Genomic DNA, 16,938 nt, shown 5'->3' with positions numbered 1-16,938 from the left:
TTTTTTGTATTTCTCCTTCTTCCTCTCCAAATGCTTATGATATTTATATCCATACTGGAGATCATTTCACTATTTTCCCATAAAACTAAATTCCTATCACCTTTTGTAATAAGCCACTCCAGCATAAATCTTTTATCCCAGAATAATTTTGCCAAACATCAGGGATATTATTCCAAGCTAGTCTTACAAAAACAACACAACTTTCCTGTGTAGCCAGGCTCAAAGCAGTGGAGCCCCGAATTTGCACATAGAGATAAAGGGAGCAAATCTAAAGTAGCTTTAATTCTCCAAAAGCAATCTCCCAAAATCCTCAGCATATTTTGGGCAGATCATGGGCCCCATCTCAATTAGAGCAGAAATTCAGGTAGTTTTTCTGGCCTACCATGCAGGGTGTGATGCTGTGTAGAGTCCCTGGAAAGGTGCTTGTGGTAGTCCCACGTGGTCAAGATCCAGTCTCCCTGCTGTATGCATAATCTCATATCAGGGTATGCCAGGGGATCACTGAGGTTGTTTGCTTGCACACAACAGCCATGCTTACGGACCCTTCATGACATTCTGTCCTTTTCACCTGTCATTGCCCACATCCTTCTTCCTCTACTGTTTTTTTTAATCAGTGATTTATTTTCAGAATTCTTTCGCAGATCTTTTGCATTGCTCGCTATAAAAGCAGCAAGTATTGCAATGAAGGGAGTGCTAATTTGCCTCTAAGTGTTATCAGCCTATGAATCCTGTTTAAGTCAAAATATAATTGTGAGAACAATTTGGAAATATTTTATCTGCATTTTCACCTGATGTTTCTTGGTAGGAGAAGTATGGTATAGCTAAACCGGTCAGCAGGACACAGCTATTTTTCATGAGTGCCTCACCATGGCTACCAGCAACCAGATAATATTTTTACTTTATGTGTAGAAAGATTCTTGTGAATTATACGAGTCAGTGTGCTTGCAGAGAGCGGTTCATCGTCTTGCTCTGGTGCTAGTTTTTGTGATTCAAGACCAAATTAAGCCATGTGGAACCCCAGCCCAATCTGTGAAGATCCACATCCAAATACAAAGTCAGTAAGCAGTTGAAGGGGCTCCTGGGGCTTATGAAGTTGTAAGATTGCAGTCAACAGACTGAAACGGGAAAGCATTTGGAAAATACCTCTGGTGTCAAATGTATGCCAATGTCAAATATTTGACTGCTGGCAAAAGATAAAAGATTATGAGCTGAGAAAAGAGGAAGGGCTGAAAGACCACTATGGGTGGGCTAGCTGAGTGAGCTGGCCTCTGGGAGCCTGCAGTGTAAGTGCTGGAGTCCTGCCGCACTGCTGGACCAGAACAGGCTCTTAGCTGGAATGTAGCACAGTTGTTATGCAGACTGTATGTTGACATTTATTCTTCATGGAAACCAGGTCCCAGTAGTTCTTTCACTGGATGTAGGTGATTGGCAGCAGGGTGTAAGCCTTTTGCTGTCCTGTCGTACAGGTCGTAGGCTTCAAGCAACCCTTGGCGGTGTGTGTATGCCTGCTACTATGAGCACATATAACACCATGCCTTGTTTGACTATGAACTGTTCAGCTCATCTGTTAAACACTTCATCTGCAAAACTATTTTGGGGGCAAAGTAGAAATATAAACATTTTAAATAGATATATAATTAGTAAAACAGACCCTGTTGAAGTAAGTATTACTCTGCAAGTGTGAATATTCCCCTAATTAAACAGAAAAAAATTAAGTATGATGATAGGTGGTTTCATGCGCTACTGTAAGAAACTCGGGTACCTACAGAGATGGCTGTTGAAGAGCCGAAGTTGCATACAGCTGAGACCTGAATGTAAGGTAATGTGAGAGTCAGGAGACCTGACTTCTCTTTGTAGCTCTGCTACAAAGTCCTTGTGAGACTGCTCTGCCACTCTACTGTGACAGCACTCTGTAAGATGTGGATGATAGTTACCACCAGGAGAATTCATTGCTCACTTTGAGAATCCCAGAGGGAAGGTGATAAATAATTGTAAAATAGAACATTTATGAAGCTAAGTAAAAAAAAAAAAAATCCATTCCATTGCAAAACAAGAAAATACATACTGATGTGTATTGATGTTTCATATTTGAATTGCCTTAATATGTTATGGAGTATATTTACATTTTACTGGGTAGAATCTGAGAACAGCTTCTGAACCCATTAGCTGGTATTAAGCCTATCAAAATAGCAATATGCAGTTGAGGTGAATTTTTTAGCTAATTGCATAGCCTCCTACAAAACATATGTAGGCTGGTTTAACTTAAAAAATACGCACAAACACATGCACACAAATCCTGTTGTCTGCATGTGAAGCCAACACTCATGCAGGATGCTAGTCTGTCAGGTCTGCAGATTGAAGCCCTGTATTTTTCTGCAGAAAAGCAAGTGGACTTTTGTATAGGTGTAAATTCCTTCTAGTGCATCATATAGCATGCACCTCGGTGACCTATCAGCTGGGCTCAGATGGTAATTCAGCCTGTCTACTTTGCTGAGACAGCCAGAAGGCTCCAGTTAGGAAGGCCTCTTGTTGGCTGAAACACTGCTGAAGCTTCTAAGTTAGTTCAAGTGTACCTTGAAGTCTGCTTTGACCGTAGGGTAATCCTTGTCCACTTCATAGAAAGACTACAGGCAACTGCCCCAGGCCTGAGCAGTAGTACATTAAGCTCTCAGACATGATTGGGCTGTAGAGTATTAGGAGCTCCAGAGGGTAACCGTCAGCCACACTGGTTATCCAGAGATGGCTAATAGTGCTTTTGAATGCAGTCTTGAAGCTTTCTTCGAAAGACGGAAAAGGTATACAAATGCAAAAATTTCCCAAAGCCGCAAAAATATTTAGAAGACTGCATCCCACTCAAACCCACAGAAACCTGGAGGCCAAATGATTTGGTATTTCTGTACCCTGATCTCTGTGTGGAGAGGCAGGATAGACGCGTGAGGGAAGGCACCTTGTCAGATGTCCCCGTGCCATCCACAGTGGGTCACTGAATTGAAGGTCAGATTTCTTCTCCGTCACCTTTCAGACACTTCTGTGAATATGACCTGCCAAGCCACAACTGACCTACTCAGAAACAATTTTTATTAACTACTGACCAGCACAGCCCCTGGTTGGACTCTAGTGCTACTCCTGAATGGTCGTTAGGTGCAGGACAGGCCTTGGATTACTCGATAACACTCACAGAGATAACCCTCAACAGTCTGTTTCGTCTTCCCTGAATCATCTGGTGGTTCCTGCATGTTGTGTTCCTAGGGATATATCTCTGCCTCGCAAGGTGATTATCCCATTTGGCTCTAACTCAGCCTGGGTAGCAGCACAGGACAGCACAGGCTCACTTTTGGCAAAACAGCTGGGGATTCAGTGTTTTTATAATAATTCCTAGCATTTTTGTAAGCTTACACTGAATCTGCGCTCTCTTCCGCTGCATCTTCATGGGTGGAAAAGTGTGCCTGCCCAGTAGGACAGAGGGACAAGAAGGGGCTGGGAGCTAGACTGATGGACGTGCTCCATTGGTGCCACCCTCTCTGGCCCTGGGGAAGCAGGAGACTGGCTGCATGGTCTCTCTGCTTGTGCCTCAGTTGCCCTTCCACTTGGTGTTTGGCCCAAAACCTGGCTGCAGCTCCTGGCAAAAATGTTTTGGGGGATTTTCCCTGTGCTTTCCATGCAAAAAGAGCGATGTTTTGTCCCTCTCTCTGCAGAGTCCTTATATGTTTGTACTCTTTTGACTTCTGAGCGCTGGTTGTAGCACTCTAGTCTGACAGGATTTTGGTTTTTTGTACTCCCTAGGCTGCTGCTAGGCAACTAGCCACTAACAGCAATTTGCATGACCCTTTCCTTGGACTATATTACTAGGCAAGGCATTAATGCCATCTTGAGTTGGTAATGTGACCCATCGCACACAACCTTCTCCTTCTTGCCTGCTTATTGACATCTAACGTTGCTCTAAGTGAGTTACTGTATATTGTATTGGGATTAAGCAGCGGGTAAAATTGCGTGCTGACAGAGATATGACGTAAGTCCTGGAGATTGTCCTGGTTCACTGAAAACATCAAAATGCTCAAGGATGGAAGGTATGAATGGGGCTAAAGAGTTGTGTGAGCGATGCATCAGTAAATGCAAATGAAATTTAGAAGGTCATGTAAAAATTTTTCTTAGGAATAATACAGAGTCATTTCAAACAGCAGCGGAAACTAGATGTGTTTGGCTGCCTGTGAGGGAACATTCCTGGAAAAAATTAAACTCTCTGGCCAGTGGTGGGACAATTACCAGGATGGATTTTCAGAGGCAGAAGTAGCACTTAGGCACTTAATTCCTGTTGACTATCAATGGTAATTTAGTATTTAATAGCTCTATTTGCCTTTGAAAAGTCTCTTTAATACGAGAGGGAACTTTTTTGTTTGTTTTTCTTTTTTTCTTTTTCTTTTTTCCAAATCAGAAGAGTGTTCTTGAAAAGAGCTGGTTGGCAGCGTTCGGGCAGGCACAGCTGCTCGCCCTGCGGGGCCGCTGCCGGCTTGCTCCCCTCCATTCCCACGCTGCCGCAGCTCTCCTCGGGCAACCCAGGCTGGCCTGTGCTTTCAAGTGGGCTCGTCTTGCAACGCCTTTATTTTTGGGCGCCCGGTCTTGATCTCCTTTGTACTTTTAGAGGTGTCGCTTGTATTTGATAGTGTGACTAAGGAGTTTCTGTCAGGAGCACTCTTGGAAGAGTATGTAATGTGAATTGTGGATTCAAGATCAATTTATTATTTTCTGTTGGTGTTCCATGTAAGTAGGTGGATAAAAAGAAACCTAATACATAAAACGTAAGTGTTATCTTAAAGCTAAACCAGAATAAATTGATAACTTCTGTCTTAATTTTAATGTGTTTGCAAAGATTCTCCTGATAAGTTTATTGCAGTTGCAGTACATTCATTAGTGTGATCCTTGTCCTGCAAGCATGTATGCGTGTGCCTAATTTTACTAATGTTTACAAGACCAGGGCTTTTTTTGAGATAAGAAATGTATGTTACTAACATATTTTCTGATGTATTCATTGCTTTATGTAAGTTGTTCTATTTTCCTGAAACTAATCTGTATCCACAAATATGAGACGTATTATAAAATTGTATGTACATTTATAGTGTTTTTTTAATGCAACATCATAATCATATAGCTATAGTTATAAAAATATATTACGGTTCAGTACATATAGTTCTAAGTAAGATATTCCTGTTGATTTTTACTTCAATGTAGTGACTGAGAGATTATTTCAGAAGTAAATATTTCTGAAGTTTTTTGAAAGATTCTCAGGACTGTTCAACATTTTTGTTCTGTGTTCTACTTAGAAATCGACTGGAAATGAGATATATTTTGTATGTACAGTAAGGGTGTGCATATGCTTTTAAAGACCATGAAGTTTGTCAGGACTTTATTTAGATACTAAGCAAAAGAAGCTCACGTAATCACGATTTTGTACGTCTGTCTTTCCTTCCCTCTCCAGCCATTTGCTCGGCGGTTTTGCAAAGGAGGGAGACCCACACGAACGCCCCCGCTGAAGGAAAGACGGGCAGCACRGAAGCCGTGGGTCAGCAGCATGCCAACCGCTTGGTCCGTGATCACAGTCACACAGCTACAAAATGCGCACATCGCTGCTATGATGCCTGACGGAGGGTCCCAGCGGCGGGACGAGAGCAGGGCAACTGAGTGCAAAGGATGCGAGTTTTTTGAGAAAATGGCCTTTACTCTGACCACGGAATGACTTGTTTATATTCTTCATTATTACTTAAACAGATTAGATGAAACCTTGGCTGTTGTGAACCTAAACCTTTAATCCCTCAAGTAGTAATTCTTATATATAAAATTATCCTATTATTTCAATAGGAAAGTTAATTGTAACAATGGACTCATTTTGAATATTACACTTTAAATATATTTGTGTATGGTTTTGATCCACTTAGAACTAGTTTTTCTATTTATTTCAAGACAAAGATCTATTTTTTTCATCTACCTTATTAAACTGCATTAGTATGTTTTAAGGGAAAAGCTTTCCACAGAATGAGTGCACGTATTATAGCGTGACTGTAAATGATTTAAAATGCTGCAATGCCTTCAATTACTAGCTATTTCGTTATAATCTTCYTGCTACATAATTTTCACTGTCTGTGAGTTGATTGGGTTTTTTTCAGCTCACTTTGTCTGGCATAGGAAAGCATTTCTGTACTTATATAAGGCGCTTGCAGGGTTACTGGCATTGAAAGCAAACTTASAATGAGTGTGTCTGGACACGCACCGCATTCAGTTTCCTTGCTCCACCTCAAGTCCTCCTTTAGGGCCAGCAGCGACGGAAAGTGCCCTGGGTGCTGAGCTTGAACATTCCTGCAAAATCAAGCGTGTTACTGATGGTTCTTATCATAAAAGTAATTTTAAGCCGTGGTATTCTCAGTTCAGAAGGGTTAGAAGTTTTGCCCAAGATAATGTGGGTATCTGGAAAGGTCTGCCTCAGAAAAATACGATATGCCTAATGTTATAGGTTAGATCTCTTATTTGCCGTAAGTGACATAGATATCTTAATTAGAAGGAAGATGAGGTAATTTAGCCAATATCACTTTTCCAAAAATTTGTGCCAAATTCCACGCACACTCTGGAGCTCAGCACTTTTGTAATGTGTAAACCAGGAATCCTGGGTTTTAACCATGTACCTAAGGACTAGTAATTTAAATATATCACTAGATTCATCACATAGATACAACTTTCTCCCATTTGTCCTTCACCCTTCCATGTCTTACAGCTTCTTCTCATCCTMGCTGTAAGTCTGCTTCTCTCTTCCTTTGAATTTCCTAATGACAATCTTGCGACTAGTCTTTCAGTCATCTTCCATGATAAGTGGATTTGTCAGGAGAGAGAAAATACTTTATTAAATAGCTGGATATAATTTGGGGAAATAAAAAGCAGCTCATGAAAGCTGATYAAACTGTAACAGTTAATTGAATAAAAAATAGTGACTATCCCTATAAATGAYGCTTTGYTTTACCTTTGCACTGTCACTGTTTGCATGATATTACTTCTAATTCCAATGGCAAAACATTCTCAAGAGAATTGTGTTCAYTGCAAAAAAAAAAAAAAAATCTAGTTTATTGTTTCTGATGCCAGATGGACTACTGYGATGCTGTGTTCTGCCTTCCTGTTTGACATACAGCATCAGACTCCTTCCTGTTTGAAACAGAACATCTTCTAGAGAAACATCTGATTTGGATTTAAAAAATTCCAGAGAAGGAGAATGTGCCATAGCGCCTTGCTAGGTTGCCCTAGTGGTTAATTAGCCTCGCTGTTAAAAATGCGCATCTTATTTTATAGCTTGCGWTTGTCTCGATTCAGCTCCCAGCTCCTGGATCTCATTACGGCTTTGTCTGCGAGCGTGTGCTCATAGGTCTTAGATGTACTTTCAGCCTATGAGCAGTCGTCCTCTCCCCTCACTCGGCTTAAAAGGACTGAGGTCTTCCACCGTAAGGTCTGGTTTTTAAGCCTTTAATCGTTCTTATTGCTCTTTGCAGTATTTTCTTAAGAGTTTACCAACTTACTCCTTGAGTTGGGGGGAGCAGAACCAGATGCATTTTTCCAGAAAGGGTTATGTGAGGTTTTATTTATAATAAATGATTATAGACAAATACATATTATAATAATTATTATAATTTAACTAGCAATTTAACTTCTTTACTCCTACTTGCTTTTCCTTTTGTGTATGCATTCATGGGCCACGTTTTAAATGGCCTAAGAAGTTATTTTGACTGGCAGAAATAGCCACCCAGCACCTGAGTCACATTATCTCTTTTGGCCATTCAAGTTAAGAAAAGAGGAGGGGGGAGCAGGGTCCAAAGTGATACCAAAGCCAAAGATTTCATGAGTAATGCCACTTCCCTGCCAAATCTTTCATGATGCTTAGCACTCATCTGGATAAATCCGTGCTGATTCAGGGAGAAAGTATGTGTTCGTTGCAGACACAGGTGCAGACATTAACTGTTTGGTTTTGTAACAACCATCCTGATGCCCTTACGTATTCAAATACATTTTTGAGCGATGTTGTAATCATAGAAATGTACGGACCCAGAAATATATATTTTCTTCTTTTTAATTTTTTCTTCCTTTTCCTAGAAAGCCCACGGCTGTGAAAACACTTSGGGCTGCAAAAACGCCCGGCTGCGAACGGCGCCGGCCGCCCCGAGCCCCCAGCGCTTCGAGTGAACCYGCCCCGGCGCCGCCGGGGACGGAGCCCCCCGTGGCCGCGGCGGCAGCCGGGGGTGGGAAACCCACGGCTGGGCAGCAAGATCTTGCGAAAAGGCTTCGTTCGCCACCACCGCTTTCCTTCCGAAGGGCGAGCGGAGTCRGCGCCGGAGGCCAGACCATCGGTGGTCCCAGAGGGTCTTAATGTCGCGYGGTCGTTGCCCGAGACCAGACAAGGACTGACTGGAGAATCCCTCTAATGCCACCAAGGCAGGGGGGCTTGTTGCTATTACTGCAGAGACCAAAAAAAGAAAAAAAAAAAAAAAGAGCAAAAATTACACCAGAACGTAAAGGGGAGCAAAGCCCTGGGGGGGCTGCTCTTGGCCGAGGTCCCTCGCGGGGCTGGAGCGCCCGGGCGCCGCTGCTCGCTGCCACAGCGTGGCAGTCTCGGACGCCGATGTGGGAAACGTGGAGTCGAGGMGGGGAGTTTTCGGGCGGCGCGGGRAGTTTTCGGGCGGYGCGGAAAGGGAGCCAGGCGCCCCGAGAAGATTCGGACCAAGGCACGAGCGGGACGCGAGCCAGCTTCGGGAGGAAGGGCTTGCCACCGCGTCGTGCGGAAGACCAGAACGAAAGGGCTGAAAACCCCAAAATACTCACACTGCAGGGAACTTTCCCCCAAATTTAAATCGCACACAACAGCTGCGCGCGTGAATATCGTTTCGGAGGCGTCGCGCTCGCTTACGTACCCACCGGTTTGCACAGCGGGTCTGGTGCCGTGGGCCGCCGATGGAGAGCGGTGGGGCTCGGGTCGAGGCTGCCGGAGGAACGTCCTCCCTCCCTCCCTCCGTCTCCTCTCTCCTCGCTATCTTGACAGCTGAGATCAGCCAGAGGGCTTTTGCCGGCCCACCCTGGGCACGAACATCTGGAGAGTGTAAGCTCCGCTCTCCTTGTGAAGCATCCCCCAGCCCAGGAATTTACTTCTCCCGGCGGCCGAGCGGAGCCGAAGTCCGCCGACCTTCAGGGCGTCAGGAGGGCCCATCTGTTTTCTCAGATTTTTGCCTGGGGGTCTGGCAGTGAGGCTTACGGCTAGCTTGCCCTGTGGGAGTCCGGGTGAGACGAAGAGTGGCCAGCGCGTTGTATATCTATCTGTTTTTCAAACTGTGTGTGCATGTTCACGCTGTCTGCAAGTTAAGATTTACAGGGAAATTAAACAAAAGAATTTTATCTTACAAGCACTTCACGATAAACTGACTTACTGGAGCAAACACCCACCACCCGCCTTTTTTTTTTTTTTTTTTTTTTTTTTTAATTGTTCTGTATTTTTTTTTTTTTTTTTTTTTTTTTGTTAACTGTGCTGAATTTGTTCAATAAGTGTGTTCTTTCCGCTTGAGCAAGAATGTGATCCCGCCCTGACCAGTCTCTCCCGATCCTGCAAGGAGAGCATGTCGCAACCACTTCCATGACAACAGACTGGCACACATTATATCCTCAGGATTAAACCAGCACTGAATCATTAAGCAGAAGAAGCCCACGTGACAGAAAGCCCTTATTAAAACTAAAATAATTTCAAGGTAACAAAGAAAGGCATTTCTTCTCTCTCTTTTCTTTTTTTTTTTTTTTTAAGTAAGCGAAGGGAAAAAATCCGCAAGCCTGACATCAAGCTGAGATACCTGTAGACTGACATACCTGTAGACTAAACGGAGGGTGGTAGAATAAACAGGTACCAATTAAGTCCCGCAGGCCTTTGTAGTGGATGTAAAGCCTCGTGGGAAGTGGAAGATGTCAAAAAAGTGTTACAAAGCACCCTAGATCATGAGGGGCTCACACTGTGCTCCAGCCTAAGAGCTCTGACAGACCCTCCGATTCCTCATAACCATCTGCTTCCACTTGAAATTTCATGCATTCCTCTGAGTCTTGCCTCTGTTCACCTACGCTGCTTCCGGGGCAGCTTCATCGGATCCTTCCTTGTGTTGTTGCTGCTTCCACCGCTTATCTCCTACACCGGCTTCAGCGATTCAGTGTTTGCAAAATCCTAGAAGCAAGGATCAAAGGCCAGATCTTCTCCTTTTTCCTTGTATAAACTGTCCTGTTAAAACATGACTCTCATAAATAAAGAAACCAGGATTGGGACCCATRCCATTCATCTTTGTAGAACAATGTGCACCCCCTATCTTATACAACTAATTAAGAACAGTCCTGTATAGATTTTTATGCTAATTATGATTTGTTAGAAATTTCAAATACCAAGTCCCATTTCAGTAAAATTGCATGAAAAGGATTCACAATTTAAAATTTCCCTTAATTAATTTATCATGAAGCTAGTATCACTTTGGAAATGTGTTTAAGACTATGCCCAGTCTTGCATGTATATCGAAGTATTCACCTTAAAAAAAAAATTGCATTTCCTAACTGGATCCCCCAGCTCCAAATTTTTGTTGTAGTTTCAATAGCTAGGAAAGTTGCACACAGAAAGACACGACTGCAGCAAGTTAACCATGACTTGCAAATGAGGTTTCCAATAATCATGCAGCAAGTCTATCTGTATACAAAGGRAGACACAGGAAAGATTAATGTTTTCAGTTTCAAAGCACCAGGATGAATTTTCACAGCTGAGGATGAGACGGCATTCATTTCAAGGTTTTTAATCTGATTAAATGCATGAGATTTCCCAAATTCTAATTAACGCTAACGGTACTAATGAGATTTGCAATTTTAGCAGTTTTACGATGGGGATGGCGTGCAGCGGTCAGAACGATGATTGCCTCAACTCTTCCATTGAGTTTGCTTTGTTTTTCTTTGCCATGCTATGCGATCAGAAAGCTGTATCACTCCTCGTCTTCAGCATATTTTTCAGAGATGAAGCATTGCGCAGTGAGCGGGGCRGTCTCTTGTGTGCCTGCAGGAACCCAGCAGTGTAGAGGACAGCGGCTACCATGCACCTCCTARGAAGCAAGGGAGCCTGGGCCAGAACAGAGATACGCAGAATTGCTTGGGCTAAAACTCCAGGTGACTCTAGCCAAAGGCAGCTGGAGCCAACTCCTGCTCTAACCCTCATGCAGCAGCCTTTAAATACCTTAAAGCAAGGAGCACAGGTTGCTGGTAAGAGTTTGGAGGAACGCAGCCAAGYTGGTCTCTCTGCACACGTGGCTGAACGTAGCTGGCTTGCTGCGGTGGTCCACGGGCACGGAAAAGGTGCGGTGGGGCTAAAGCAGAGTGAGCCAGAGACGGGGAGCTGCTCAACCTGAGCGCTTTCGGGACAGCAGCAGACGTAACTGTGCTCCCAGAGCCCAAACGTACAGGGAACAGATCCGTAATCGCTGTGTAATCGTGTAATGTGTACTTGTAGCACTGTAAAATGCTGCTTTCCAACAATTCATTCAGTTGTAAAAAAAAACTCTTTCAGACTTCAACAAAACATAGAAATTTGAGTTCAGGAGTGAATCACTGGCTCGTTCACATTTTACCACAGATGTAAACAAGGTGTTTGGAACATTTCTAGTCAGAAAGCATTTAAATGGCCGATTTGCTTCAACTGAAAAAAACAGCGATTTTGCTAGGTGCAAGCATCACGTGATGGTGTGCAGTCTGCACCAAGAATGGGAGGAAAACCAACAGAGGTAAATTCTCTTCTGGAGGTCAGGGCTTTTTGCCTCTATATTGCCAAGGAAAAGGAGAAGAGCCAGGAGACAGCGTCTTAGGGCTCGAGGGCTTCTTGATGCTGAATTTCCATTGTGGCGGGTCATTTGCTCGAAGGCTGTCGAGGACGACAGCTGCAGGACTGCTTGGACTAGTGTCAGTGCTTATGCAAACGTAAAACTTTTTATTTCAAACACCCGCTCACCTGCAGTCTCATTACGCGTTTAAATCGCTCGTAGAGCACATTAGCGGTGTGCCAGCGTGGCACCGTGGGTTGGCGCGGGAAGTCCACCCAAGTGGCTTTCAGCAGCGTTYGTAATGCCTCACACCTATTTCTGCCCACCCTCCTTCACCTCAAGGGTATCGCACTGTGAGATCTAGAGCAGAATTTGACCTGGCTTTTTGTTTTAATTTCACATTCTTTTAGTGGACCAGGTCCACTGTATTGGCATTCCTGTGTCTGAGTGCAGTATTTTTGCTCTACTATTGCTGTAAAAATTAACATAATGAACTTGAGAAGTTCARTCTGAAAAGATGTACTAATTTCAGGGATTCGTAAAACTATGATTTTCCTTTTTCTTTGCATATCATTCATCACTGGTATCTAAAGGCTTTTCAAAATACAAAGTATTTCACAGAAGCATAATTATACAATATTCTCATGTTCTATCACATGTGCTTGAAACTTAAATTCAAGGTCCTAAATTTTATGACACTATGCACTGCATGGAGGGTTTCACAGCAGTTTATTTTAAATTAAAAAATGGAATTTTTAAATTAATGAAAAATGAAAGAGAATAATAACATCAGCACAGCAGCCCCCTGCTGTTTACTTTGATATCAAATTCAATTTGTTTTATGATATCTCTAAGCCTTTGCACATATTGGTTGCACATAACTATATTATAGAAGCTGCAGGGCAGAGACCAAGTTGGAGATTTTGGTGGGAGCACAGGAAAAGCTGGAGCTTTTGGTGCTTGGAGAGAGAGTGGCAGGTAAGACCATCACCAGCATAGGTCTGTAAAAATTATCAGCCAGCTTCAATGCTTGCTTACTCAGGGACTTTTGCATTTACATACACCGATCATTCTTGAGGACAACATTTGTTCAGTAGTATTTTTTCAAAGACAAGTTTTAAGCTTATGAAACGTTCAGTGCGAAAGTCCATTTCCTGCTGCCACTGAAAGGGAAAGTACGTTCATCCCGTCTGATTAGATCCACCGCTGTTAATGGCAGCTGCATGGTATAAGCATTACCCACGTGTAGGAACATAAGTCATAGTGTTGTTAGTTGGTACTGGCCCTCACTGTCATACTGAAAGAGTTGGGCTCTTCACTGCTGTCCAAGTTACGGGTCAGCACATGGGAGAAAGGGCATCCCTGTAAATCATCCATTACCGTGGGAGTGCGAGGAAACTCAGAAGCTTCTTATCAGTTCAAATGTGGACAGAGATTTAAACATGGTAAAAACACGTCTTTTACGTCCTTTAAGAACAAATATGAATACATTCACGCTTTGAAAATTATAATTAAGGCAACTGTTTTAAGTAAATAGTCCTCCTCTATCATCTGAAATCCAAATGTTACAGTTTTGGACAGTTGCTGAAAAAAATAAAAGCCCTTTTATGTAGAAAAAGATATCAAAGAGAGAATAAATAATAATGGCATGTCTTTCTTCATTTAAGCAAAGATGTTAGTATAAAGTCAGWTGTCTCTTCTACAGTCTGACTGAAAGCAACAGCTAACACTGCCTTCAAAAGGCCTGGCGATAAGGCAGGTGAGCACAGCTTACCCACTTTTAAGTTGACTGCTACAGAACAGATCAAATTTGCTCGTTGCTCTTGTGCAGCATCCTTGTGAATTTACCTGCTTCCTAATTTACCAGCATACCACTGAAGAGAGCTAAGATTTCACCATTCCTTCACTCAAGGGGCTCAGATCTCTTCAGAAAGACAAGTGAGAGCAATTAATATGAGTTAGGTTTGCAGGTGAGGCATAAGTAGACTTCAAGCATATCACGCAACAGTCCTGTGCTTCAGCACTTCCAAGAACTGCTTGGAAAGCTGCCCTCACCAGCTGCGCCAGCAGAGGCAACAGCATGGTGAGGCAAAACTTTTTGCTGATAGACTTTCAGTATGACAATTTKTTTAATTTTTATTTATTTATTTTTCCAAAGAGAGGGATGGCTATTGCCCCAGCACTTTCAACTCAGTGCCCAGACACATCCTACTKTGCCATGGGACTGCAGCCCGGCAACTCAGCTGTGGGGTTTGACCCTCTGAAAGATGCAGCCCAGGTAGACCTTGATATTTGGAGATTAGGCCAATAAGGGGAGAGTCTTCCTTGTGCCTGTAAAGCTCTCTCCAGCTGCAAGCCAGTAATACCTTTTACTACAATATTTTAAAATGATGAGGCAGCAAAGGACAATACTGCCAGGGCAACTCTGAATTTCTTTGCTTTTGTGGATTTAAATCAAGCTTTAAATTATTTTTAGTAGCTTGTTATTACAGCTTTTGCAACCTGGGGACAGACTAGTGCCTTTAATTCATCAGTAATTTCAACAGTTAATAAGAAAATGTCATTACCTAGAAAGACTACAACTCAGAATAAAGCACACTGGAGTTAAATTTAAATTAAAGCATGGACAGAAATGAATGCAGCCTTTGATCCCCCTTCCATCCAGACTGCACCCTGATGGGCACAGCTGGACAGGACAGAAATCGTGCGAAGTGAGAGATCTTGCGTGTTTAAAAGGATACTGTCAACTCATTAAGTCCTCAAGTCAAGTAAATTGAAACAAAGACTCGCTGCCTTCTTTCAGAGCTCTCCTGATGTTCTCTGCAGTAGCCATTTCTTGCCAGTTTTATTTTTAAAAGAGGCTGTTTTTCAGGTGTCTGACTGAAAAACATACCATGAACATCTGTTTAATTTTCACRGTGGCGAAAACCGTGTTTCTGTCAGCTGCGTGGCTACACCCCTCTCTGAAGGTGTAGTCCTTGGGGCAAGCAGAGCATCCCGTTGGCTTTGCCCGTGACACCGTCCCGCAGTGGGTGAGAGCCCCCTGCGCCAGCAGGGAAGCCGGCGACGAAGGCCATTGCTCGAAGGCCACATGCTCGCAGCCTGGAAAGGGGCTGCCSATTCTGCGGAGCATCCTGGAACAATACGTACTTTTTCATCCTGTCTGCRGCACAGCTTTCTTTTTTTTTTTCCCCTGGTATAATAATATTGTTAAAAACCTCACGTGCACCACCATGACTGGAGAAGTTAGTGATGCAGATGGACCCAGCCTAGCCACTGGTGGATCCAGCCTTGCCAATGTATGGACTTGTGTAGGGCTCGGGTCACCTTCCCTGGGAACTGAGGGATGGTCCTAGCACCTTCCCACTCCCAACTCTGACGTAGGGAACAGCAATAAAGGTATCTCCAGGACCGCTCAGATTTGGTGAGAGCCAGCTTTACCAATTCCAGCTAATTTGTTAAGGTCTGGAAGTACTGGTGAGAGTGGATAATGTGCCCGAAGATAAAACCCTCCTCTCCTGAAAAACCCACCAGGCACTTGCTGCTGTCTGCTCTAGAGATCTCACCTTGCTTCGTTCCCTCACCGCTCGTGCCAGACCTGCCTGATCTCCGGACGGTCGTGTAGAGACCATCGGCATGCCACCGGAGTTGCCTCGCCGTGCACTCCCACTTMAGCTTCCCCGGTGGCAAAGTCAGCAGAGGCGATCTCTTAAACTTCTTCCCGCTTTCTAAAAGCCCGGATCTCCTCACTGATGCTGCTTGTAGCACAGCACTACACACACACTGGCAAACCATTGCACAGGCAGCAGGCTTTGGCACGAGGAGCACGCAGAGTAAGGGGGSAGGCAAGCGAGGGCAGGGGCAGTTTCGCTGTTACGGAGAGCGCCTTGTCAAAGTGCACCGCGGCTACCCCAGCGCAAGTGTAGCGCAGCAGCCGTGCCTTCAGGCAGCACGTCACGTTAATGAGTCCCCACAGCGTCCGTAACAGAGCAAACTGCTCCCCACCTCGCCTAGGCTCCTGGAGAGCAGCAGGAAGGTGCCAACTTTTATTTGCAATATTTGTAAAAAGGATCCAGAGCAGGAGCTGTGTGTGTATTTTAAAACCAAAAGGAAATTGTCAAAATACTATTGACTTCAGTGTTTTCCCTTCTCCAGTTCCTGCCGACTGTGACAGTATCGTGTTTCTATTTCACTTGAAATTTCATCCGCAAACCTGTATTTCCTTGTGTGTGGTGCAGCAGAGCCGGCTCCTGGGCTCCCAGCGATGGAGCCGCRCTGCCTTTAGCCATGGGATACATTCGGGAGGGATCAGTGAGCGCGCCAGGGAGCTAAGGCGGGATGTTGCAGGGTGCTGAGTTGAGCTGGTCCAGGAGTCTGWAGCAAGTCTCCTTCCCTCCCAGCTCTCCTTCCCCATCTTCYGCCTTTCCGTAAGCGCTCTTTGCCKGCACCCGCCTGCCCACCTTCTGCCTAAAGCCCATCCTGGGCATGTTTTGGATCCGGTTAAGTGTGGCTTGGGAAGGCTGGGCTTAAGTGGGAGAGACTTCCAAAGGTTACTSAGCACAACCGGTGCGACCAACAGCGACGTGGAGCAGAGCGGGTGCGCAAGGGGCGCGCGGCTGGCCAGCACCCGCGCCAGCTCGAGCCCCGCTCGCCGGGCGCTTAGACCGCCCCGGCCGAGGGGACCCGACTGGCGGAGTTGCAGCAGGGAAGCGGAGAAAGCGCAGCCAGGAGCAAAACCTGCCCGACGTTTTGAAGGAGTAAAAATAAATATATATATATATATTAAAAAAAAAAAAAAGAGTTTGTCTACGCTTAAAAAGAGGCGGTAGAGCCCTCTAGCGGGGAAAACAGCTTCACATGGCAGGGGAGTGTGATTGCAGTGGAGCTGCTGAGCCGGGTGTTTTGTGATTTTTTTTTTTTTCGGTCAGGAGACGCCTGCACCTTCAGCAGAGAGTTCCTGCCGCCACGGCCCCGGGCGCGCTCGCGCGCTCTCCGCGCCYGACCAGCACAGCGCGGCGGCGCAGGTCGAGCGCGGAGCGGGGGCCGCGGGCGCGCGAGGAGGCACCGCGCCGGCCCGGCCGCCCTCGCCTCGCGG

The 16,938-nt window shown here is 44.7% G+C and overlaps 1 protein-coding gene across 1 annotated transcript in view; it reads left to right on the top strand.

Annotated features, from left to right (window-relative positions):
• The first annotated feature begins 15,076 nt into the window (after positions 1-15,076).
• Positions 15,077-16,938, top strand: part of HUNK (hormonally up-regulated Neu-associated kinase) — a 59,152-nt gene continuing 57,290 nt past the window's right edge. Inside the window, exon 1 of the mRNA XM_085297840.1 lies at positions 15,077-15,142. Coding sequence (XP_085153966.1) covers positions 15,077-15,142 — 66 coding nt within the window. The remainder of the gene's footprint in view (positions 15,143-16,938) is intronic.

Source organism: Rhea americana, unplaced genomic scaffold (genome assembly GCF_003343005.1).
Source record: "Rhea americana isolate MKP2758 unplaced genomic scaffold, rheAme1 scaffold_130, whole genome shotgun sequence".
Classification (NCBI taxonomy): Eukaryota; Metazoa; Chordata; class Aves; order Rheiformes; family Rheidae; genus Rhea; species Rhea americana.
Note: the sequence above shows the minus strand (reverse complement) of the source record. Positions and strands in the feature narration are given on the sequence as shown.